Consider the following 23,756-nt stretch of genomic DNA (forward strand, 5'->3'; position numbering starts at 1 on the left):
CTTATCTTTTCAGAAAAATGTTAGTAATAAAACATTCATGTACCTACTAGCCAACATAGACAGATTTTAAAATTTTGTCATATTTTGTTCCAATCATTATTCTAAAGAACACACACACACACGCACACACACACAAATACATATTCTTACATATACAACTGAAGCCACCTGATACCCCACCACAATCCCACATCCCTCTTCCTCTCCCCAGAAACAAACACTACTATATCTGGTATTTATCATTCTATGCATTTTTATATGTTTGCCATATATATATACATACCTATAAACTATATATAGTATTGTTTCATATGATTTAAAACTTTAAATCCTAACATACTTATGTTTCACTCTGTAATTTTTTTATTTTTATTTCAACCTGGTTGTTGTAGGGATATATCCATGTTAATACACTCAATAAAACAAGAGTGAGACGGCTCCTTCAAATGAGTAATATTCCATTTTTGAATGCAATGAAATTTATCCATTCTTCTACTGATGGCATTTAGTTTGTTTCTAATTTTTCACTGTTGGAAACAATGCTGCAATAAACATTTCTGTACATGTCTCTATATGCAAATTGAAAGCTTCTTCAGGGTCCTGATTCTCTCTCTGCCTCATATCCCACATAAGCGAATACAAAATCATCACAATATTGAACAACTATTCTTTCCATTCTCGTCGTGTTCCAAAAAAAATTATTGTTGCATTTGATAATTTTGCCATATGAAATTCATACACATTGTGAGGTCACATTATCTCAAAGCAAAAACAACTGCTATAGCACTATAACAAGATTCTAAATACTTACCTGCTCTATTTTTATAATGAGCCATTTCTGTTTTAATAAACAAGAAATTTCCACTAACAATTACACTGACCTACCTCTCCAGGGTCATGCCCCATTGCCTTTCACTCTGTTTCAGTCAATCCAACTACTTACTCTCCAAACACACCAGCTATTCCACAATTCTGTGACTCATCTGAAATGTCCTTCTCCATCTTATCCACCTGTCTAGTCATTCTTCAAAACTGCTCAGATGTGACCCTCTCTATGTTCTGTATGGAATTATCCATGTCTCTCATCCCCATTTTTCTCCTTCTACCTAGAAAGAATTAATGACTACTCTCTCCTCAACAGAACTTCTCCCCCTTGAACATACTTCTATTACTAAATTGATCGCAATGGGGTTTAACTATTTATTTGATATTTCTTCCTCTATTCTACATTACAAATCTATTATAGTGCCTTAACACCTGGGTGGCACAGATATTCATCCAGAACTCAGTTGACATCACAGAAATTTATTCTGGGTCTGTACGTTTTCCCAATTAGCTCTGGCAAGAAGTTAAACAAACTTGGGGGTGGGAGTAATCTCCATTTTCATAGAGAACTCTACAATCTTTTCTCCAAACCAACCAAAAAGTAAACAAAATACTTCTGTTACTTATTCTTCATTGGGAAACAGAACTACCTATAAATAAAGCAAATACTACTGTTATATTTACTGAGGTTAACATTTTAGGATAATTATAGCACCTAAAATTCAATTTGTAAAGGTGGTAAAGAAAGGAAAAGGAAATAAAACAAGAGTGAGAATGGCTTCATTGTTTTAAGTTGAGGATAACATAGATAAATTGGTCATTTTAGGGATTTGAGGATAGCTATTCAGATCTTAGGCATCTGAGTATAGCTATTCAAAACCATGAAGATTATCACTGATTCTAACTTTAGATAAGTAGGATAAACCTCTGCAACAAGTGTGAACTAGGTCTCTGCTCATCAAGAGCATCTTCTAAAGGCTGAACATCTCAGAATTATCAAAGGGCTTTTACGCACTTATTTTATAACACAGGGGCCATCACAGTTGTACCACTAAATAATTTTAACCACTGAATAATTCACTGGTTAATTTTAAATATTCCTTATTTCTTAATCTTTGGGAAAGATTAACTGATCCATCTGAAAAGAGTATTCTACACAGTATATTTATACAAATAAGTTCTGCACTGAGTGAAGAGAAATTATGCTGTCATTAAGAGCAATCAGATACTATGCCACAAGACCACCAAAAATCTTCAAAAAAACTTTTTAAGGCCAAATAATGGCTCACTGACCTTCTCAATCTTAGAAAAGTCAAGACAGACCCTAGGAAGTATTAGTTCATCCATGATTTTTCTTCTGAGGATTTTTAAGTCATTTTTTAATGTATATACATATTTCCCTTAAGACTATAAATTCTTTAAGGAACTTTACATTATTGAAACATATGTATTGTTGGTCAAAGAATGTATCCTCTGTCTGACTAGATGCTAAATTCTACCCTATGAAGATAAACTGCTGAGTTAGAATTTTAATAGGGGTCCCTGACCCAGGGCCACGGACTATTAGGGGTCTGTGGTCTGTTAAGAACCGGGCCATACAATAGAAGGTGAGTGGTAGGCGGGTGAAGCTTCATCTGTATTTGGAGCCACTCCCCAGCGCTGGCATCACCACCTCAGCTCCACCGGAGATTGTCATATGAGCACTGGTCCCTGATACTAAAAAGACTGGGGACCGCTGCTTTGGTGGATATCACTGAGCATTTAAAAGGCCCGATACTAAGAAAGCACGGTCTTCTTGCAAAAATCTAGATGGACTGTTTAGCTATTATTAGCCACTGCTGAATTACCTAGTGCTTTCTCGTCCACTGCCTACAGCATCAGGTAACTGCTGGAAAGGCCAATACTATCCTCTGAGATGCTTTCAGCTTTTAAGAATCATTATTCCACTGGAAATGCTCTGCTGAGAACATTTTATTCCCCCCCTCCTTACTTTTATATAAGAACTGTTGACAAACTAATCTATAAGGGAACACTACTCTAATCACCTCTCACATCAAACAAGTATATATAGAGCACATTTAAGATTTAAAGATATCTCCAGAAAGCAAAAGTTTTTAGAGTAAGCCATGAGTTAAATACTCACTTTAGTTTTATGCTTTTAACTCTATAAAAATAAAGATAAAATGTGAGGGTTGTGAACATTTCAAAGGTGATAAACTATTAAAGGCCCACATACAATTAACTCTAAGATATGCATGGTAAAAAAAAAAAAGTCTGGTAAAGTAACTGTCCATACTTAATGAGCACTATTAGAATGTAAAATATCCTAAGGGAGGAAATACATTCCTGCATTCAAACTTTAAAATAATATGGGCTCATCTCTACAAATATACATTTTAAGGTATATTTTGGAAGGGATGGGATGAGATAGGAGAGGAAGACTATTTCAGTTCATTAAAATCTTTTTGGAATTAATTCATTTTTTAAAACCATATACATTTAAAAATCAAAATACATTATTTTAATCAAAACTTAAAACTATTATTGAAAAAAAAAACAAATCTCATCACATTCACTGACTAGATTAGTTGTAACCTCCTTTCTTCCACAGTAAAAAAAAAAAATCCTAAAACTGGAGGAAACATCTAGAAAATTTATGCTTCAAAGGTACTCCAATTATCTTAAGAGTATTAAAAATATCATACCTATTTTCCAACTACAACTACAAAGGGTACATTCTAAATAGCAATTGGCTAAATAAATCCAGGGACAGATTTTGAATCAAATTTTCCAATACTCCATACAGATGGACCTAGATCTAATCTGGCTAAATTATACTTGCTTAGTTATATTAACCTTTCTATGAAGATCTGTCTAAGAGTTACAAAAAAAAGAATACGCCTTTTCCAAAGGGTCTTCAGAGAATAACATGTAGATTATGACTTTCCTTCCAATTCAGAAAGTCTTCTACTTATACATTCTTTTCCAGTTTCACTTGGCACAAAATTCAACCACTCAGCTATTTCAGGGAACTTCTGTATGTAGAACACATAGCACCTATTCTCCATAGCGGATCCCACTTATTTGCAAGGATTATTTAAAGCATTAACCATATGCAATAAAGCAAGGAATACGGAGGGCCTTAAACACTGTCAGCCTCCCACACCACCAGCTCAGCACTATAATCAATTTCTGAAATCAAATGGTCCCCAGATTGGAACCCCAGGGAACCAGTGATACACAGGACCACTTCCCGGAAGTGTTTGAAGGTAGGACTTTTCAATAAAGATCCTAATTTCTCAGTTTCTTCCTCTCCTCACCAAAATAAGTTCTTATGAAAAAAGAAAAGCTAAAGCTGTTTACCTTGTAGGCCAGAGGGCATTATTTATCTCTCAGACCTGCCATTTCTAGATAAACCAGGCTGGTTGAACTTCTGGTTGGTTTTTTTTTTTTTTTTTTTTTTTTGATGCATTCACAATTTACATTTTTGTGACCTTATGGCTTTAAATAAATATCGAAAGGCCTTTGGGTAATTATATTTGCAACTTATAGTTAAAAAAGTTATAACAAATATGTACAAGGTGTTTATGCAGAAGTGGAAATAAACTATGGAAAGTTATTTCTCTAAATCACCGGATTACGATTGCAAGGTAGTGACAGAAAAACTGTTTTATATTTTACAGAGTTCTATTTTGTTTCATAGATTCACCACACGCTTCAAATCTATTATTTTTCAGTGTTCCCATCTTTGTGATGTACTACTAAAAATCTTAATAAAAAGCATATTGTGCTCACTCTTGATCCCAATTATCAACTATTACTTGATGTATTTTTTGACACCGGGTATTTTCATTGTTTTGCAAAGTATTTTTTTTGAAACATTATCAAATCTAAATTTTTATTTCTCTTCCTTTCCCTGGTAAGTTTTAAATCCTGCTGATTCCTCTTCATCTTCGGAAGGACACCTAGGTTACATATTTGACCTACTCCAACTATTTTAAAGGCCAGTAGGAAACACCATTCAGTTGGTCTTCCACAACCCCTGCTTTTTTAACCATCTTCACTGTCCCCTCCCCACCCTACATTTCTTGTGCATTTGAACTTCTTGTCATCACCTTCAAGGCTCACTCCCCCCACTTGCCTGCATCTGCTTTCATTTCCTCCTACTCCCCCCTAATTCCTGCCAAAAGGCCCCGCTAGCTGCCTGTTGCATAACGACTCCCCCATTACCGTCTCCCTGGATTGTTAGGCCCGCTCCCGCTAGCAGGAATGCCCCTTTTTGTCCAACCCCTCCTCCCTTCTGCAACACGCCCAGTGATTCCCCGAGATTAGGCTCCTCCGGGGATTCTCCCCAGGCGGGGCGGGTCGTGCTTCCAGGCTGGCGCCTCCGAGCGGGAAGCCAGGTCTTAACTTCGGTGGTAAGCCCCGAGGGCAGAGTCGGCCCCGCTCCACCCGGCGCAGCCCCGAGTACACCGCAGCGCCCGGCCAATCGCCGCCGCCATCCTCCCGTTGGGGTGATGTCTTCAGGTGTCCGAGGAAGAAGCCCTACGTACTTCCAGCCCGGCTCTCAGGCCAGGAGCGACCGGCCCCCGGGCCCCGCGTGCGGCCCTGAAGACAGAGGCGGGCCCCCGAGTCCCGTACGAGCCGGTGGACGGCGGCGGCGGCCGGGTGGACGCCGGACCCAACGCGTGGGCCTGCGAGGCGGGTGGCTCGCGGCCAGAGATGGGCAGCAGAGGGGACGCAGGCGGCCGAGGCCTCGGCCGGGGCCAGGCGCTGAGGCCTGGGCGGGGGCCGCGGCGCCCCCAGAGGGGCTGCGGGACCGCGGAGCAGCCAAGCGGACTGTCTGACGTGGGGCAGGGGTCTGCCAGCTGCCCCGGTCACCGCGCGGGGCAGGGGCGGCCGCTCGCTCCCCGGCTTCGCTCCCTCCCCGACTCGCCCGCCCGCTTGCCTCACCTTCAGGACCCGGATCCCGCCCGGGCGGCGACTCGCGGGCGCTTCGGGCGGCTCCGGGGGCTCCAGCGGGCCCGCGGGCCCCGGCTCCACCTCCCCCATCGGCGGCAGAAGCTGCACAGGGACGCCCGGCCGGCGCGACAGCGCGCGGAGCCTCGGCGGCGCGCGCGAGCAGCCCGCGGCCCCGCCCCCCGCGCCCCGCCGGCCCCGCCCCGCGCCCCGCCCCTCCCGCAGCCCCGCGGGACCTGCGTAGCTGCGGGCGCGATGCGTCGCCGGCTCCGCGAGCCACATGCTGGCGGGCCGGCGGCGCGGACCCCGCGGGCGGAGTCGGACGCCGCCGCGGGGCTGGGCCTTCGCTGTCCGCAGCCCTTGGTTCGGGGGACTGAGGCGCAGGGAGCGTTATTTACTCCTAACCCCGCCTCCGAAGTATGGGCTGGACAACGCGTAGGTGTCAATGGTGACGGGACGCGGCCCTCCGCAGAGGTTGGATCTTGTAACTTAACTCTCTAAGACATTTCTTCTTTTCTTACTTCAAAACTGGCTTGATGTCACTCTCACTTGCAAAGCCATTGAACGAATTGTTGAGAGTACTCACCTTTCCTTTCCTTATTTGGGATATTCACGACCTTCAGCAAATTCGACCCAACCCCGTGTACAAAATGTCAGCTCACCTCCCAGCCACATTTTAATTCCTTTTCTCCTCTTGTAAAATTCAGAATTCGGTTCTTTGTCTCAAGGAGTAACAGTCTGTAAGCCATTTTATATTTGCAAGGATAATTCAGAAAACCTTTAAAAGTTCATTGTTTTCTTGTAGCTCCGGCATTGGTGGTAGTTTTGTGGCCAGCCAATGGGCCAAGTTTGGAATCAGAAAGCCTGATTACAAGTCTCGGTTCTACCTCTTATTAGATCTATACCGTCGTGCAAATTACTTCATCTAAGACTGGCTCTTAAGCTGTGAAATGGAAATTAACATTTGCCTAGCAGTTCTGAAGGCTTTGTGAATACATGCAAAGTGCTTAACAGTAAAGATTCATATAGTAGCCATTATAAATGTCAATTTTCAAATTTAAGATTCAATTCCTCAGAGTACCCTCCTTGTTAATTCTGTTCCAATTTTCTTATGAAAACTAGACTTCTGGATTTTTATGTATTCCCCTTACACAGAAGTCGATGAATCTTCAAGCAACTTGCAAAAAAAAAAAAAAAAATTTATTGAGCTTTGAATTATTGGTAAAGACGGTATCACCTATTATTCATTGCTTCAGCTTGTCTAGTCCAGAGTAACTATGTTTAGAATATTTAAATTGCAGGTTCTGTGGCCCTCTCTACTATGATAAGTATGCATTTGGTGATATTTTAAATTCCAAGACAATTAATTTGACTCTCGTGAAGATTCTGACCCTGTACAAATTATTTCTTCTGTAAAAGTTTGGTCACTACTTCACTTTACATGGGTTACTTTGTATATACCAAAATTCCAGTCTCAAGTAATCATCATTTCTATCTCTTTTTAATGAATTAAAAATTACTTGTCTATGAGTTTTACTGTAAGATGAAAAAAAGTTCTTACCTCCTGGGCTTTCCCTCTACCTTGAAATTACTTTCACGGAAGCTACTCAGAGAAATTGGATTTCCTTCTTCCAGTATTAACACAGGTTTGTAAAGGATAGTCAACAATGTGGAAACAGAAGTAGAATTGACCAAGTGCACACACACAGGCAGTGGGAAGAATTAAAATGTGGTTCAGAATTACTGTTTCTAAAAGCCTGTTTCTTGATGTATTACATAGTACCTTTTCCAGATCACATGAGCAGAGGCTCTTTATTGATTGATCACCTGAAGGGAAATGATGTCCCAAGACCAGCATTTGAGTTCAAGCTGGGGAAGAGCAGTGGTAGATGATTTTTTTTTTTTTAATTAATGGGATAGTAGGTAAAGCATGAATTCAGAATACAAGCATATGCTAAAGTTCTACATTTACTACTTTAACAGCAGCAGTACCTCTTTCAAAAGGAGAAAAATTTAAAAAAGCTACCGGCCCAGAGATTGCAGGGGATAATTTGATACAGCTCCTTTTGAAGTTCTCCATGATTTAAGATCCACTTCAGTAAGTTGTGACTAGTTGATTGTTTTTTAAAATCATGTACTGTCATTAACATTTTATACTGTTTCAAAGGTCACATATTCATGTTCTCCCCAGTTCAAGGCAATGTGCATTATGTATGCCAAGGGTTATGTAACCACAATTTCTGGAAAATGGTAAGCAGCTGAGACTAACCCTAAAAATAAATTCCTCTGGGATTTTTTTGTGTGTGTGTGCAGAAATCCATCTGCCCTCACTACAGGTTCATTGTTACAAAAATCACTGGATCAAGCCAGGAGACAAGTCATTAGACTCCTTCCTCTTGATAGCCTTCCTATAAGCAGCTGAGCATACTTCTCTATCCACCTGGACGGGGACACACACACACTCACTCACTCTCAGGAGCTTTTCCTAATCCTCACTACAAAATGGAAAGAATGTCTAAAGAAGGGAAATTCTTATCTATCAGTTTTGGTAAAGCCATAAGAGCTTACCACATGGGCTTATTTATAGGCACTTTCCACTCCTTCAAGTATTGCAGTCTTTAGACCTAAATCCCTTGTTATTCTACCACAGGTTGAGCAGATTTAGATACTCCTTATTTCAGCTCCAAATAAACAGGCTGTATTTACCTGGCTTTAAGTTTTGAAGGAATGTTTTTCCTTCATTTTTATAATTTTTGAATATGGGGACAATTGAACTAGGGAAACTGCACAGAAGACTCTTAAATGTGATGAAAAAAAAAAATTTAGTCCTAGATTGAAGTTCAGATCTGAACACTACTCATTGTATTAAATGTCTAGAATCTATTACTACAATTTTCTATTGTAGTTTTAATATTTTCATCATTACATGTAGAAGGTGTGAACTAAATTTTAGAAACAGGGATGAATTTTCACTAAGCCACATATAAGATTAAAGAAACGTCACTTATCAAAAGAGTGCCAAGGGGCCCTTCTGCATAAATTAGATAATTGCCAAGGCCTACATCCTTCTCCTTCTCAACTGGGGGACTATCACATTTTCCCCCTTCCAATCAAGGAGCTGTCAAGGATCATCTGAGTAACAGAAAACCTAAAGCTTCCAACTTCAGACCACTTTCACTTCTATGGGAGAGTTCATATAAAATAGATAAGAAAACATGATTCACTTTGGCTAGTCCAGCCTTCCCCTTCCCAGTTAAAGATATACTTGAACAATTCACAAATAGAATCTTGTAATCAAAACTGTATGATCGCCCTAACACACACTTTACCCTGACATGATTTCTTTGCCTTGTGTGAGAATTCACCTTTGCAGAGAAAATACGCATGGAAATAATCATATAGTTAAAATTTCCAATTGTACTTTTCACTGTATACAGGTTTTTTAAAAAAATTGTTCAAATTCCTCTCTTGGTGCGAATTCTGTGTAAAAGGAACATTAACAGGTCAATAAGTTTAACTCAAAGCTCTGGAATAATTCATCCAAGTCTTCTCTAATCCACTTGCAAGAAGCGAGGAAGCAAATTTTAAATCATTGAGTATTGACTTTTTATTATTAGTCACTGTTCATAATTTGTTTCAACCAAAAGACAATACACACAGCAGAATTCTAATGCATCCCATGTAAATGTTTACATCCATATTATTCCTCACTCGCCTCTAAGACTTATCATTTAATTTTAAATTTTTTTTTTTTACATCTCAAAAATATGTCTGCAATAATTAGAACTTCATTAGCCATCCCACTTGGAAACAGCCTTTTAATATCTTTACAGTAAAGAAGATGTGATGGGGCATAATGGAAATGTAACTTACAACATTTTGAAAGAAAAGGGACTTTACAGGGACACAGTGGGAGTTCACAGAGGAAAGAGTTCAGAAGCTCTTTCCCATGAGGCCCCCAAATAGAAAACAAGAACAAAACACACAATGCGCAACAGCAGGTTCCAAAAACAAAAACAAAAACACACTCCAATGCTCCATCTTGACGCCAGAATCAATTGGCCTTGTGGAAGTTCGTGAAGCAACTGTGCAAGCTGCTTCAGCATTTTCTTCTGTTTTAAGTGTTCCAGGTCCTAGAACCCCATAGATGGGACCCACTCACCGCTATTGCTTGAAAAAGAGTTATTCACTTCCAGTTCTAAAAACGGCCCAACCCTCCTGAGCCAAAGCTGGTCAAAGTGTTTTAAACTTCAGTTTAAACTTCAGCACTTTCTGAGCAATTCTCTCTTCAGTGATTCTCCCCATCCCCAAGCTCATGAGTACCCAGACATGTACCACATGTCTCTCTACCAACCACAAAGTTTGTGAATCTCCACTTTTTGCTCTCTAGCTCTCTCAGTTTAGGACAGTGTGGATAAATACATTCACTAGAAAAGAATATACACATTCAAACTCTTTCCTCTAGTTCTCATGGCCCAAATATTTTCCAATGCAGAAGATAGTGAAGTTGAAACTCAAAAATAGTATCCCCTATCTTCCAACCTCTTCTAGAAGAACATGAAAATGGAAAGCATGTTATATAGGTAAAATACTCAAACCGTTAGTGCTGGACAGTGTTAAGTCTATTTTCTTTTTGAATGGGACAAAGAAGGGGTATGAACCACATTTTTAACCTATCACGAGGAAAGAATCCCCTCTCAATTGTTACATTGAGGAATGTTTCTTTAAATGAGAAAAACTTTAAAATGAACAGATGACCATTATACACAGCATAAAATATTCCATGACTGTCTAAATCACCTCAAGGTAACAGCACCGGAGCATTGTGGGAGAAGCTTCCAGGGCAGAGCACCCTTCCTACAGTTTTGAGATTTCTTAGATGAATTCTCCCTTAGGGTTACCGGGGGGAAAGGGAGGGAAAGGATACGAACTACTCTGGAAGAGGGGGAAAAATGAGGTAAAAGTGCATGTTAAATTATCCAAGTAAGTGTGTGCAAGCTCACTGCTTATCACCCCAGAGTTATTAAAACAGCCATGGAAATCACTCTTTCCTCACAATGGCTCTAACGTTGTACATCTATCCAAATTTGCTCCCCCTCGAATGGTTATACTAGGGAAATAAATTACTGAAATGTGCAAGTATTCATAGAAATTAAGAGATTTCTCCTTTTAGCAGCAAGGCCAAGTGAGAGGAGAACTAATTCTGATCCTAGAAACTAAGGCACACTGAAGCTTTCAAAGATCCAATCATTTGAAACAGTCTTCACAACCATCAGTATCCTAGGCAGTTATTTGGCCACTAGTCCTTCAATATGGTGCTCAGATAACTCTCTGAAATCACTTCATATTCTACACAGCACCCTTTGTGTTAAGGCCATGATTTTTATTCCTTCTAGACAAAGCTATGGATGATCATATAACTCTACCTTAAAACTATGATCACCCAAGGACATGCTTTGTGACTAGAACAGACCCCTTCCAGCTCCATTAGCTAGCACTATCTTATAGCATGGTCTCCAGCAGATTTCTGAGATTCGACTCAGTTCAACTAAAGAAACTTGAGCTGGTTAGCTATAAACATGAGAGAAAAGAAAGCCTCTACCACAAAGAGGAATGTTGGACAAATTCTATTCAAGAAATCCACCAATATTGTGTTAATCCGATCATGTTTCACAGTATTAAATATCCATCCAATGAAATCAGTCTGCAAAGACCTTTAAAGGCTATTTTTCATTGCACAGGCAGAGCAGTTGTCTAAAATATATACTAGTCCATACTTACTTTATTGAAAACTATGCACAAGGTATATCCTATCCTTGATTCAGTTAACCGTTTACCCAGCGGAGTAAGTTTCAGCAAATCTTGCTCTTATAAGTAAGTAAGACCAGAAAGTTTCCCTTTGGAGCCTTTAGTTCAACTTCAGTTTGTCAAATGTTAGGAATAGTCTAGCATCTGATACAGAGCTATATTTGACAAGACACTGAAGATTTTAAGTAAAGGCTTGGTGAAATGGGGGCGGGGGGGGGGATGGATATTTATACCCAGGTTTAAGACGGAAGCCAAAGTAATTATTATACTGTACTCAATACAGTAATGATTGCAAACATTTTAAGAGCAAGATGGCCTGACTTTTCCTTTCTTCTTTAGTAAATCAGACATGGCACCTGTGCACCTGAACGTACATAGTACATTCAACACGTGCCGCAGGACAGTCACCCTACCTCATTCCATAAATTCAGTGTTAAGGTTTGATAACACAAGGGTCCTTCCTAAAAATCACTAGGCACTCTCACTGGTTTTTAAAAAGCTCCAGACCTGAAGAGTCTTTAATGAAGATATTCATGAGATTGGCCTCTCTCGAGACCAATTTCTCAGATTCAAGAATAGATATTCCTGCCCTATGGTGTCCATAAGACTTCTTCTGCCATAGGGGACAATGAAGCTACAAGGCTTCGTTCTTCCAACACCATAAAGTACAATATAGGAAAGATTTCTTTAACCGTGTGGTCTTTATTTCAGTGCCAGTGTTACAGATACAACACAAATGTTCCAGTTAGAAGAAGGAATTCAAATGGAATGCCAAGGTCCAAGCCAGGCTCAGGAAATAAAAAGGGAGGTTTGGAGTAATGGAAGATGACTCCAATATGCTCTAGGATGAGTCTGATACTCATTCTTCCTATGGGCAAAGGTGCTTTCGTTAAGGAGTCTAATCGTTAAAAGTAGTGAACTCCTCTTTCCACACACTTACCATTGTTGAACAGGCAAGTTACGGGCTTAGGAGAAATTTTAAAATTTGTGGTGGGAATAGGGGCATTAATTAATAACTATATATATATATGCATATATATACTTTTAGAAGTCGTCCACCTTGCACTTTAAGGGGAATCGATTTTGAAAATCATGGAAAGTATTCATGACTACAGCTAAAGAATGGAGAGAAAGGGGAGCTGGAAGAGCCTTGGAAGTTTCTATTACAAATAGAGCACCATATCCTTCATGCCAAATCTCAACAAAACTCTTTAACTGCATCTGTCCAGTGTTTACAAATAACCTCTCAAGGTCTGACCAGTTCTTGGTAACATACATACATGTGTGTGTCTGTGTGTATACAGCAATGCACAGAAAAGGCTACCAGGAGCCTAATGCCTCTTTCAAACATTGGGGGAACCGGTAGAAAAAGGCAGGGCTCCCTAATGTCCATTATTACATTTCTATTCTCAATGCCAGATGTAAAAAGCGCCTGAAGATGGTGACCCAGCTTGTGAGGAATAAATACCCCACCTTGCCCAGTCCACAGAGAAACACAGTAGAAAGAAGGGGCAACTCTTTGCTGCAGAAACAGAGTGAGTGTTTTCTTGCCATGGATCCCGGTCCTCTCCTCCAGACCAGCTGCTTACTTCCTCAGGGGCCCGGGGAATGTTGATTCTGGTTGTAAATGCGGGAGGGGTGGAGAAGTGCGGAAAAAGGAGAAGAGGAGGAAGAGTGCAAAGTAGCCTCCAGAAGCAGCCGGCCTCAACAGTGGAGGAGAGGAGATTAGTCTTTGACAATGCTTCAAGGTCAGCAGTAACTTTAGGAAAATCCTCCTCAACAGTTCTCTTCAGCTCCTCATGCCCGTGGTACGGTTGGGGGGGACTTGCCAGCGATCATAACCTCCTTCCCAGAGTTCCTTTGATTGAGTGGGATAAGAATGAGAATGGTGCCGGACCTTCATTGCCAGGACTGCGGGGGAAAGTTGTTCACCTCTGCTAGATCTTGCATTGCTGAGCCCTTGTGATTATATGTGAGCTTGATCCTCATTCGCAGCTGTTGCTGTGAAAAGAAAAGATATTTGCAAATTATACACTGAAGTAAAATCTCTAGAATCTGTCCAGTCCGCAAACAGTCTTTTAATCTTAGAGAAAACGAATTATTTTAAAGCAAAGCTGTCTCTTAAAAATGATACAAAGGCAAACAACAACAACAAAACCACCTAGTATCTAGCTACTGGCCGAGGAGCCAGTGTGTCTCAGAACGCATTCCTGGCTTCCATCCCAGAACTGCACTAACAGGACAGAACGACTCGGGAGCATTTTCATGGTAACATTTACTGAGTATTTTTCAAAAAAGATTCAACCCATGCACCTAACTTTCTAGAAAAATGAAGTAAACATATTCTCATCTTATGCTCTACATTCAGATATACTGCTGCTTTGTCTGTAAAAACCTATGGTAAATGTGAACATAAACTGGTTTCATTCCCAAGGCATAAAAGAAAAAAAAAGTTAAAGATAAAAGTCATTTTAAAAGAACTCAATTACAAGCACTTTTCACTTTATGTGGCAGATTTCAAATCTAATGCACTAAGAAAATTTTTAGTCTATGTATCAGATTGTCAAAGGACTTTGTGCTTGTGCTATAGGTAGATACCTAAAGAGGATGAAATCATACTGTTATTATGAGGCACTCCTAGAAATCTTTCATAGTGAAGAAATTCTCTGAATTACTTTCAAAAACTGAGAACTAGTCAACTGGTTAGTATTAAGAGGAGAATCGATTTACTTCTTTGAAAAGATATAATAAAAATATTGTTTAATTTCAGTTTCTAAAACTTCATTTGGCTGCTTTTACTATGTCTCCACTTTTGCTATGGATACCTAATAATTACAGTAGTAAATGTGGATATTTTGTTCAACAAATGCTCTTACCCCATACTATGAATTGTGTAAAGATTAAAAGATCTACGCTTTCCCCGTCCCCAAGCAAAAAACTAGACCTTGAAGCCTCTAAATAGAGAACTTTTTTAAAGGTGCATTTTAATAAGACGACACTAAGTCATTTAATGTGCCTGCACTCTGTTTATTATCTACAAAAGAACAAGTTTAGACCGGACATTTTCACAGATTTCTTAATGATTATGAATCCAAATATCCAGAGACACAAAGCAGAATTTTATTTCAGGAAATATGCTTACATATACCTTCTTCAGATGTTGTCTTCAAATGTGCTACTCACCTTCTGTGGGTTCAGAACTTTAATGACTTGTGTGATGGTGCCCGTATTAAATGCTGGGACAATGCTGCTGCTCGGAGACAGAAGCTGCAGCTGGAACGTCTGGAGAGAACAACGGGCACTTTTTAGAAAAAGTAATACACTTAACACTATGGCAGAGGGTTAATAGCTCTCCATTCTCTACAAATGGTCACAGCTCTTAAAAACTAGCCATCAGAAAGAGGAAACCTAGAATAAGGCAATAAACAAAAAAGTCAGATACCGAAATGATGGTTCTGGTAACAAATTTTACCTACTACTACTTTCTATTTGTCTTCCAGATAGCAGCAATCCAGAGTGTGTGGGTGGACTATCACTTCATGGCATTTATAAATCCCCACCGTTAGGTCTTTGATCGTGAACCACTCTTCCCTTTCTGGCAGAAAGAACTTTATCCTACCATTTTTCAAAAGGTGACCAGTCCTTTTCTGGCCACCTCACTTAATAGTAACTGATCAACTAACTATGCAGGTAGAAAACAGGTGCCTGTGGCTAAAAAAAAAAAAAAAAAAAAAAAAAAAAAAGCTAAAAAGAAATGAAAAGAAAAGCTTTCTAAAAATAGCAAACCAGCATACCAGTCACTAACTAACTACGGGCTGGGATCCAGAGACTTGAACTTTTGTTTTCTAAAGCCTGCACAACCTGGAATGTGTCAAGGCCTATTCCGACGTGATGGAGGTGAAGGAAAGGCTGGAAAGAATCAGCTTGTTAGTGATCTCTCCACTGGGGACACAAGGCCCTAAGAAAAAAAAAAAACACATGCAGAACTAGCCTATACAGAAAAAGACCTGGAAAAACCAAACGCCACACTCTGTTGGGTGCTGGTGGATTTTGTTTGTTTACTGGGAACACATATGAAAGTGCTATAAGCAAGACAGATAAACCATATTGCTAGCACAATATAGCATGTATATAGCTATTCTACATATTAGGATATTAAAAGTCTTTCCTGAAAGATTAGTCTTTTAAAATATTAAGGAGAGAGTAGAGAGAAGAAAAGAGAGAGAAAGTGGGACAGAAAGTGGGAGAGAGAGAGAGAAGTGGGGAGACAGAAAAAAGAGAATGGTGGGGAGGGAAATCTATCTAGTCTTCTCTAAAGCCAAAAACCACAAGAGTAGAGATCTGACCTCAATGCACAGGTTTATTATTTTGGGTCTTATTCATGATGCTGTCAAGATAAATTATGTAAGCTAAAATAGTATTCATTTGTTTATATTTATTTCATTCAATGTAAGATTAAATCAATTATAATTCACATCATTATTTTATATATCACTGAAAAAGAAAACAGGCTGCCAATTAAACTATTACACGGCAACAATTTTAAAATGCACTTCGATTTCAGAAATAATAAAAAGTAAATCATAGAATCTACATTCTAAAGTTAAAGATACATCATGTTATACAAATAGGCATTGTAAACAGCATTGTAAGGCAAAGAGCAATTACGGAGATCATTTATAAACTACATGAATGTCTAATCAATGTATTGTATATTTGAAACTAATAAAATTAAAAAAAAAAAAGAATAAAGCAGTGTTCTAAAGGCAGCGATGATGTGCTGCTATAACAGCAGCCTAAAGTAACAAGTATAAAACCTAACATTTACTGAGCACTGAACACACCAAAAGTGCTTAAGAGCAGTACCTGGGACATAAAACTCATTCTTCCTGAAGTGGATATCCTTAATACCACTCCTCTTTGCAAGTGAAGAATCTGAGGCACATAAGTAACTTGCTTAACGTCATACAATTAGTATTGAAACTACTTCACTCTACCGCTTCTAAAATATCTACATTATTCAGGCTCTTAAGAAATGAAAGAAGACTGCAAAGTCAGCAGTAACCGCAAACAAAAAGTCTTAAATTTCCAAAAATGTGTGGTCTGAATGTCGTACTTCATATGTCTCTGCAAAAATTAGATTAGCTTAGTCTAAACCAAGGGTTGGCAAAACTGTGGCCCATGGCCAAGAATGAACTGACACCTATTTTGTAAATAACACTTCATTGGAACAGAGCCACACTCCTCCAATTATATACTGTCTGTGGCTGTTTTTTGCACTATAACAGCAGAACTAACTAAATGCAACAGAGACCATATAACCTAAAATCCTATCTTATCTTTTACAGAAAATTCTGCCCACTCCTCATTCTAAATTTTTCTTTATTCAAAAGTTCATTATTCCAAAATGAACACAAACGTTCCTTAAACTTAGGTTCAATATAAAGAAAACTTCAATGTATGAAAGCAAGCAATAAGTATATCAATAGTAAACTAGATGTTAATGATGGAGAAATGTCTCTCTTCTTTATTAAGAAATGAGAATTTTTAATTCTGTAGAAATAATACCAAATAGATAAAATCCCTCATCTTAACTTTAATTCCATGTTAGAGTTTGTGTTTCTTTAGGTCGCTACCACTGTATTAGCCCAATCTATCCTCAATCCCCTGGACATTAACAGACCACCTACCTGACAGAATCTTGCTCTCACTACTATTAGAATGTCCTTTCTTTATCCTACAATACTAACTGTAAGAATATTTATGACCAAGCAAAAAGTACTTACTAAAAGTGACATGCTTCAATGAACCATAGTACATTATTATTAGTTTGGATTAAATTTGAAAATTTAGTTTAATCTCTAAACATTAAAATGTATCTTTTACCAAACACATTAAAAATGTCAATCTTATTCAAAGGAAGAAAGCAAAGACAACATTGTAATACCTTTGGTACTGCAGCCTGGAAAACGAAGTCTGTCATGTCCAGTTCTGTGCTGTTGGAGGCCTGTATCGTAATCACTGTGACACTGGGGTTGGTGTTTGACCGTTCAAAGGTGAATTCTATCTTCAGGCCATTCTTACTGTATGCGGTGATAGAGGGGATGCCTAGGAAAGTACGAGAAGATTGCCCTAATTATAGTCGGCCTAATGCTTACAAAATTATTCTTTGATGTCTTTAAAAACTCTCATTGCTCTATTTATGATAACGATTGATAATTACTCAATTGTACCTGTAGCAATGTCATTGAAGAGAGGCTGTGATGAAAGCCCATCCAACAAGAAGGGGGGCTGGGATATCTGTGGGACCGAGGCAGGGGCAGGAGCAGCAGCTGGAGCACCTAAAGGAAACATCCAACATGAAGTCATTCTTAGCCAGCATGACAAAGCTCATCCAGGAAATAAGGAGAAAATTATTATGATCTCAGGTTAAGGGAAGAATTCCTTAAACAAGATGTAAAAAGTACAAAACATAAATGTAAAGAACTTAAAATTCAAATACTTTAAAATGAATAATGTCTAGTCATTAAAAATTATTATTAAAAAAATAGACCGCACAGGTAAGAGAAAATGTTTGCTATAAAGTAACAAATGGATGAGTACCTGGAACAATAAATATCTTCCTACAAATCAATAAGAAAAAGTGATAACCTTATTTAAAAGTGCTAAGAGATATGAACAAGCCATTGCCAAAAAAGGGAACCTGCATGAAAAGGGTATCTTATGAAAAGAGATGCTCAATCTTAGAGTAATGAGGGAAATGGAATTTAAAACCACATTGAGATACTTCATATCCATTAGATATGAAAAATTTCCATGTCTGATAACACCAAATACTGGTAAGAATATGAAGCAATGGGGACTTCTAATCTCTTGACATAGGGACACAAACTGGTACAACCCAACCAGAGAACAATTTAGTAATTGTAGAATTGATCATGAATATACACCTAAACTAAAGTTCCTCAACCTCAAAACTAATGAAATTTTAGGCTAGATGATTCTTTGTGGGGGGCTGTCTTGTACACTGTAGGGTGTTCAGCAGCACCCCAGGTTTCTGCCCATTAAATGACAGTAGCATCCTCCAGTTTAACAACCAAAAATATCTCCAGACACTGCCAAGCCCTGGTGGGCAAAATTCCCCCATTTGAGGACCACTGCCTTGCTCAGGAATGCTTATGGGTAATTCTTACATATGCACACAGGAAGATATGAACAAAGTATGCATAGCATGGTAGTTTCTAACAGAGAAATACTAGAAACAAGATAATGGATAAGTAAATTATGGTACACCGACAAAATAAAATACTATACATGTACAACAGTAGAACTGTGAATAAACTAAAAATACAGTTGAACCCTGACCAACGTGTGGGTTAGGAGCGTCAACCTCTTGTGTGGTCAAAAATCATGTATAGTAGTCTGACCTCCACATACAAGGATTCGCAACAGAGAAGTTGATCTTTGAACAACTCAGGTTTGAACTGCAAGGGTCAACTGAACTGCACAGGCCAACTGAAAAAAATAATCCACATATAAGTAGACCTATGCAGTTCAAACCCCTGTTGTTCAAGGGTCAACTGTATACATAACATAAATTATTCATGGTTATTCTCATAAATACTATGTTTAGCAAAAAAAGCAAGGTGCAAATGAACACATCCAGTTGAATACCATTTCTAAAAAGATAAAAACTAGCAAAACAATACCACACACTATTATCAAGAAATACACAGACACAGTAAATACCAAAGCTAAACACTGCTTTAGGACAAACAGTAGTTCCCTGTTGCATCAAAAGAGAAGGAAATGAAAGGGAACTACAAAGGAAATGTCAACTTTCATAATATTTTATTTTACGAGCTAAGTAGATCAAATTTATAGAAGTTTATAACTGGTAAATACTGCATAAAATTAACACACACGCACACACACACACACACACACACTCCCTCCCTCCCTGCGAAGGGCAGGATGGTGTGGGGGAAAGATATCACCCTATTACCATTTTTAATTGATCCTTCCAAATAAGAACAAGCTGAGGATCATGCCACAGAAGGTAAGTGATAGAACATGACCATGAACTAAGAGAAATCAGGATTCGAAGACGCATAAGAAAATTCAGCAAAATAAAGAAAATGCATTTTACATTTAAATAGATTTCAAACTTACTGAGGAAATTAACTAAAAATATACCATTTTAAAAAGCATTAAAAATAAAAAATAAAGGCTTAAAAATCTTTTTTAAAAAAATACCCAAGTACACATGGAGGAAAACATAAAATACTAAAAATTAGCAAGAAAGACAGAAATACAGATGGCTAAGCAAAACACAAAAAGCTAAAAAAATGTGATACTGCAGAATATGCAGTTAAGCTGATTATCAATGACGTACACAAAGAAATATTGACATGGTTCTCCTAGATTTTATAAATCTAATATAGTAATTTTCTCACAATTCCCATTTTCAAAACAATTTTAGAAATGTGTTCCCATGAAAAATCAGAGGCTACCCAACATATACAGGTAACATATGGGTCCCTAAGTCCCTTAAATTTTAGCTTTTTTCTCCAGTAAAGGTACAATAGGTAGTTTGGGGAAACAATAGAAACTCACTGCTCCAATTCTTCTAAAAGCACACACACTAAATTTATTTACTAATTTCCACTGATTTGAATTATTGTGCATTAGGATAAGATAGTAATGATGGTTTAAAGAATCTAGAACTTGAAATCTTTTACCTTAAAAATGGTAAAGAAAATGGGAAAACATGTTTAAAACACATTAGGAATAAGTAAAATCTAGGCTCTTTAACATTTTACTATTTCACTTTTCGTATAACACTGGGAAAACAAAAAAGAAAAAAAAATATATTAAGACCCTATGATAAACAAGTCAGGGACACAAAAGGAAAATGAAATTTATATAATGCAAATAAGTGGGTGTATATAAAATATTCCCTTGTGATTGAAAAAATTCAAATTAACAAAATAACAGGGCTAATCTTTCACCTGTTAGGGCTGTTAAAAATGATACTGTATAATACTTATGACTATACAGTGAAACTGGTGGCTATATATATTGAGGATAATGTAAATAACATTGACCAGGTACCTACTATAACTCATGCATCCACTGAATAAATCACCGTTCTTCACAAATACCCTCTGAGGTAATTATTTATTCCCCTTATTTTAAACAGATTCAGAAAGACTAAATAACATAACCAAAGAAAGTAATCCAAAATTGGTGTAATGATGGTATTTGTTAAGGCATTTTATAAGAAAAATCTGGAAACAAATAAAATTCCCAATAATAAAAAATCAAATAAATAACAGTACAAACTTCTTGATGAAATATTAGACAACCATTTAAATTATAATTGTGAAGACTACACACTAACATGGAAATGCTAATATGTTAATAAATAATGCATATCGTCTATAAGACATTTTAACTATGGGATTGTTATTACCTTTCCTTATATCCAGTATAGATTTGGCATCTAAGGATTTGAAATTGACTATCTGTCAATGACTCAAAAATATATAAGAAATAGGATTCTGAGATTCTGTTAAGACACAGATATAAACCATAAGCTCTGGGAGGCTGCTATGTTGGGAAAAAGTCATCTAAACTGTGATAGTCTAGATGACCATCCAACATCTTTATCCTATGGCTGTTTTTTACTTGAGGTCATGTATATTATAGCTGTCCATTAAACTTTTAAAGAAGTCACTTGATAGAAATTATACGCCTCGATGATACTCTTGGACTCAGGAGTTCATAATATTACTGAACGCATTGATTACAAACATCTACATAAACAAAGGAAAAATACAAATGAAGGTTATGTTTGAATATTACAATTATGGATGATTTTTCTCTTTCCATTGCTTCAATAACAGGGAGAAAGGGAGGGAGCGTGGAAGGGAGGAAAATAGTAAGTTACTAGCTCTCCATTCTCCACAAATGACCACAGCTCTTAAATACTAAACATGATTAAAAACAAACCTAGAGTAAGTGATGTCTTGGGATACTCACTAATAGCAGAGGTGACTCTGAATATATTTCTTTTCTAGCCTGAAATGGAGAGTCAAAAGACTATGAGTACTTTATTCTCTCCAAATTAAAAACTGGACTTTAAGAAACCCCTAATCTCTAGAACATTAGTATGGCGGCTTATATCCCAGATGTGAAGAGTCTAGTCTTGCTTCTCACTTAGCCACTCTCATCTTCAATTGATTCAAGTGCTAGGAAGTCTATGTTCAGCATAATTTTTCCTCAAGGCCTTTATCCCTGTATAAAAATTAAATAACTCCAGTATGGCTCACCTGTAAGGTTGATGTCTCCCAGCAAATCAAGAAGTTCTCCACCAGCAGAAGCTGGTTTGCTTGTAGGTGCAGTTGGAATAACAGGTGTTATGTCATTTCCTCCCAACAAATCCAATAAATCATTGGCCTAAATAAGAAAATAATATCTCGATTTATCAGTCATTTGCCTAATCTACATTTAATGCGAAGCTCTTTCAACACTTAAAAATAAGAAAGAGAACCATCAATCAATCCAGGAACACTGAAGGGAATGAACTAAGAGATGACTTATAAAGAACTATAAGATCATCAAGGTCCCCAGATAAGTAAGTGAAAAGCTACCTGGCTGGTAGGCTGTGGCCCAGAGGGTGGTGGTTTGGTCTCTAGCGGAGCTGGTTCTGTCTCTCCATTTGTCTGCACAATCTCGGTGGGGCCATTTGTGGTCACTTTTTCCATGACAGGCATTCTCTCAAGCAGGGCTGACCTGGAAGAATCTGAAGTGGTTAAAGTCTAGGCAGTTAACCTAGGTTCCCTACCCAAAACAATTGCTGTAACCATACTGGAGACAAACACGAAGAGCCATCTCCCCTCTCCACACTGCACCCCCAACACACACACTGAAATGGAAGATGGATTACCAGAATACATGACCTAAATTCCTGGATGGATAAAGAGCAGGCAAGACACCTTGAATGGACAAAACTGTCCATCCAAATCCCAAGAGACCAGGATTTCTCAGTGGTAGAGGAATTGGAATGAAGAAAGGGAAATCAATAGGTATGCAATTAAGAAGACACTGCATAACAGAAGAAGGGGAAAAAAAATGTCATGCAACAAAATGTTAATAGTAAAAATATTTGAATGAGATTCTCTTGAAAAACTACAACTGCTACTTCTTAACCAAATAAAATGGAAAAGGAAGCAAACTTTCCACACCAAAAGAAAGGTGAGAAGGGCAATGAAAGATCACAGTTAACTTATTTATTTAGAGGTGAGGCAGAATAGAAGATGAACAAAACAGAAGCAGTCAAGCAATTAGAACTAAATAGGGCTAAGTCCAGTTAATAAAGCACAAAGAATGAGCCTCCTTTATAGATTTATCATGACAATTTGTTTGGGATGTTAGGAGAAACATGCATAGCTTAGTTTCTTTCACTTACCTCATATGGTCATATTTCTTAAAAAGTGCATTATATTCTACAGCTCTCTGCTGGAGTTCCACATCAATGCTGCTTCCATAGATGGAAACGACTTTCTTAATTCGGCTTTGGGATAAAATGACAAAAGAATTCAAATACTCCCCCAAAAAAGTTCAAAAACAAGCAGACAGAATAATGTTTAAACCAGAGTTATCTGGTTAAAATTTTGAAATACACCTTTTCAAAATTTGCACAGTCTTTCAAAAACAAAACACCTTTCCTTTTATCTTCATTCATCTAACATATACCTCGACACCACCATCCACCATTACAACTATTTTACTTGTAATGCTAGCTTTTTGTCCGTTAAATAACCCATACCTTAAAATTTACTAGACAAATGTATCAATTATTAATTTGCTAAAAAAGAAACTTATACTGTTCATATTCTCTGTAATAACTTTAAAATAAGCTTTTATCAACAATAGGGGCATAGCATCAGAGTTTTATCAACAAAGGGCCATCGCCTGATACTAAATTCTTTTAGTTACAACTTAAAGTCAAAAATATAATTTTTCACAAGGCCTTACACTAAAAAGTAAAGCAGAAAGTCTAAGAGAACTAAGTTTGCCTTATTATGCTTGGCTGGGAACTAATCCAAGAATGGACTTTTATTCAAAATAGTAAACAGCAAAATTTAAAGATTTAAACA

General features: G+C 37.9%; 2 protein-coding genes across 4 annotated transcripts in view; both read right to left on the bottom strand.

Moving 5' to 3' along the window:
* Positions 1 to 5,923, bottom strand: part of PHLPP2 (PH domain and leucine rich repeat protein phosphatase 2) — a 60,686-nt gene extending 54,763 nt beyond the window's left edge. The window contains exon 1 of the mRNA XM_016164464.2: positions 5,779 to 5,923. Coding sequence (XP_016019950.2) covers positions 5,779 to 5,877 — 99 coding nt within the window. The 5' untranslated portion in view covers positions 5,878 to 5,923. The remainder of the gene's footprint in view (positions 1 to 5,778) is intronic.
* A 3,443-nt stretch (positions 5,924 to 9,366) lies between these two features.
* AP1G1 (adaptor related protein complex 1 subunit gamma 1) overlaps positions 9,367 to 23,756 on the bottom strand; it is a 63,780-nt gene continuing 49,390 nt past the window's right edge. For all 3 annotated transcript variants that reach the window (XM_016164433.2, XM_016164431.2, XM_036231404.1), the window contains 7 exons: positions 23,066 to 23,170; positions 22,248 to 22,389; positions 21,927 to 22,053; positions 17,826 to 17,933; positions 17,540 to 17,700; positions 14,776 to 14,874; positions 9,367 to 13,593 (listed from right to left, as the gene is read on the bottom strand). In XM_016164433.2, the coding sequence (XP_016019919.1) occupies positions 13,492 to 13,593; positions 14,776 to 14,874; positions 17,540 to 17,700; positions 17,826 to 17,933; positions 21,927 to 22,053; positions 22,248 to 22,389; positions 23,066 to 23,170 (844 nt within the window). In that variant the 3' untranslated portion in view covers positions 9,367 to 13,491. The remainder of the gene's footprint in view (positions 13,594 to 14,775; positions 14,875 to 17,539; positions 17,701 to 17,825; positions 17,934 to 21,926; positions 22,054 to 22,247; positions 22,390 to 23,065; positions 23,171 to 23,756) is intronic.

Source organism: Rousettus aegyptiacus, unplaced genomic scaffold (assembly GCF_014176215.1).
Source record: "Rousettus aegyptiacus isolate mRouAeg1 unplaced genomic scaffold, mRouAeg1.p scaffold_m13_p_14, whole genome shotgun sequence".
In the NCBI taxonomy this organism is placed as follows: Eukaryota; Metazoa; Chordata; class Mammalia; order Chiroptera; family Pteropodidae; genus Rousettus; species Rousettus aegyptiacus.